At 37.9% G+C, this 2958-nt stretch overlaps 1 protein-coding gene across 1 annotated transcript; it reads left to right on the top strand.

Moving 5' to 3' along the window:
- Positions 1-340: 340 nt before the first annotated feature.
- LOC123832468 (olfactory receptor 5L1-like) lies at positions 341-1282 on the top strand. Its single transcript, XM_045860113.1, has one exon. The coding sequence runs from the start codon at positions 341-343 to the stop codon at positions 1280-1282; it is 942 nt and encodes a 313-aa protein (XP_045716069.1).
- Positions 1283-2958: the final 1676 nt, after the last annotated feature.

Genomic DNA, 2958 nt, shown 5'->3' with positions numbered 1-2958 from the left:
GGCGGTGCTAAATGTGGGAGGTGGAGGTTGATAGGGCAGGGAAACTAAATGGATAAGAAAACATTAAACCTTAATCGATCATCTCAGTCCATTGTGATAGATATTTAACATTTGGAATTATTTAACATTTCTGGTGATATTTAAGTCAATTTTGATCAGTGAGACCCACTGAGACAGTATTTTTCATTATATGACAATTTTGTCTCTCTCATATCTTACTAACACACTGTTTAATAAATCTCAATATTATATATTTCTGATATTATTTTCCTGTTGATTTCTTACTTTATTTTTTGTTTCTAGGAGAAACACAAAACTTACCATTTGGTTTCCCAACCTGATGGAAATGGGGGAAGAGAACTGCACTGCTGTGACAGAGTTCATTCTCCTCGGGTTATCAGATGACCCTGAGCTGAGGGTCTTTCTGTTCATGGTGTTCCTTCTCATCTATGGAATTACTGTTCTGGGCAACCTGGGCATGATCGCACTGATTCAGGTCAGCCCTCGACTTCACACTCCCATGTACTTTTTCCTCAGCCACCTGTCCTTGGTGGATTTCTGTTACTCCACAACCATTGTGCCAAAGATGCTAGCTAATATCTTAAACAAAGACAAAGCCATCTCTTTCCTGGGATGCATGGTCCAGTTTTATTTATTTTGTGCCTATGCAATCACTGAGGTCTTTCTACTGGCCGTGATGGCCTATGACCGCTTTGTGGCCATCTGTAACCCATTGCTGTACATGGTCACCATGTCCCAGAAACTCCGAATGATGCTGGTTTCTAGCTGCTACCTCGGCGGGACTGTGTGTTCTCTGATTCACTTGTGTTTAGCTCTTGAGATCCCAACCTACAGATCAAATGTGATTAACCACTTCTTTTGTGATCTGCCCCCTCTCTTATCTCTTGCTTGCTCTGATGTGATTATGAATGAGCTGTTTCTGTACATTGTGGCCTCCTTCAATGAGATCCTCACCATCATGTTCATCCTCACCTCCTACTTGTTTATTCTCATCACCATCCTGAAGATGCACTCTGCAGAGGGAAGGCACAAAGCCTTTTCTACCTGTGCCTCCCACCTCACAGCCATTGTTGTCTTCCATGGGACAATCCTTTTCACTTATTTCCAGCCCAGTTCTGGCAACAATGAGGATGTTGACAAGGTGGCCACGGTATTTTATACTGTAGTGATTCCCATGCTGAACCCCCTGATCTATAGTCTAAGGAACAAAGATGTGAAAGAGGCTCTCAGAAGAGTGGTGTGCTCCAAAATGTTTTCCTAGAGAGTATTTTCTTGGCATGACACGGGGTCCCAGAGTGGAGGCTGGTAGAGGGCTGAACGGTGGGCTGCCATTCGGTGTGGACAGCACATACAGAGTGTAGGTCTGTCTGAGTCTTTTAGATCCACTTTCCTTTGTGCCTCTGCAGTTGAGCAGGGTAGGGTTGAACATATTTCAAAATTTACAGCCTATCTTTGCTTTTATTCAATCTCAAATGTTTTAAATGGGCCTGGGAAGTGAACTGCTAAGACATACATTAACTTTGTTGAAAACATTCATAAGGTTAATAAAGAAAGTTGAGAATCATATTTTCTTATCTATTATGGAAACTATGGTTTATTTCAAAATTGAATTCCTCTTATTTTATGATGAAGAATGCATCTTTGCCAGTTTATACACAGAATGTGATTCCCATATGTGTATGTATTCTGTTTGCTGTTGATTTCTTGCTTCACTTATTATGTTTATGTTGTTGTCATTAAAGTGTCTAATGATTTTGGAACTGTGGAGACTAACATGTAAAATATAACATATTTAATATATGTCATATTAAATGTATAACTACATTTAATAACCATTGTTATCGCTGTCAATATTTACAACTACCTACAAATATTGTAAATAGTTACAATATTTACAATACTGATCATTTTTATGATGTTATATTTTCTTTTCATCATGCTTATTTTACAACTTGTGGGTCAAATGCTTGCTGTGCCTTATAGTTGGACTTCTAGCCTCTGTTTACATTCTTTGTTGTGCTTTTGCTCCTGATGAAATGACGTTTTTTCATCCTTCCTCTATATGTCTGAACCATGTTTCTTCATTTAGTCCTGATTTATATGCACCATTCATAACTTGTTGGTGCTTTCATTGTGTTTATGTCAATTACCACACTATGTTTGTTTGCTCATTCAGTGAAGCTTCTCTCCTTATATCTGTAGCAACTGTAGAAAGCACTAGGCTTGAGTTTGTGAGGTACTATCCTGTGCATTTTAGGCTGTTTAGCAGCATCCATGGCCTCTACATACTAGAGACCCGAGCACTACCTTGTAGTTGTGAAAATAAAAATTTTTTATGTGTTGTCAAGCATCCCCTGTGTGTTTGTTTAGTTTGGTGGGAGTAGATTTAAAACTGTCTACTTCAGAATAATGGATCTAAATGGAAAAAGGTAAGCACATTTCTGATAAAGGATTTGTATCTAGAATATAGACAGAACTTTGAAATTAAACAACACACTTCTAAAGAGTCCAAAGGCCAAAAAAGAGTACAAGATGCCCTTGCTGGGTGGCTCAGTTGGTTGGAACATCATCTCACACACCAAAAGTTTGCGGGCTTGATCCATGGTCAGGACACTTACCTAGATTCTATGTTTGATCCCCATTAAGGGAATGTATGGGTGGCAACTGATTGATGTTTCTCTATCACATCATTGTTTCTCTCTCTTTCTCCCCCTTTCTTTTCCCCTAAAAACCAATAATAATGAAAAAAATATCCTAGGTAAGGGTAATTTTTTTTTCAAAAAACACAAAAGGAATTATAGAATATTTTGAACTAAATGCAAATGAAAACATAATCTAAAATATTTAAAAGAGGGATATTTAGAGACTTAAAAGGAAAAATATCTCAAAACTAGAAGGTCAGATTTCATGTTTAGGGACTAGAAAAAAGTGAAATAA

This window comes from Phyllostomus hastatus, unplaced genomic scaffold (assembly GCF_019186645.2).
Source record: "Phyllostomus hastatus isolate PE091 unplaced genomic scaffold, TTU_PhHast_1.1 phas_scaffold_190, whole genome shotgun sequence".
Lineage (NCBI taxonomy): Eukaryota > Metazoa > Chordata > Mammalia > Chiroptera > Phyllostomidae > Phyllostomus > Phyllostomus hastatus.
This window is presented reverse-complemented; position numbering and strand designations above follow the sequence as displayed.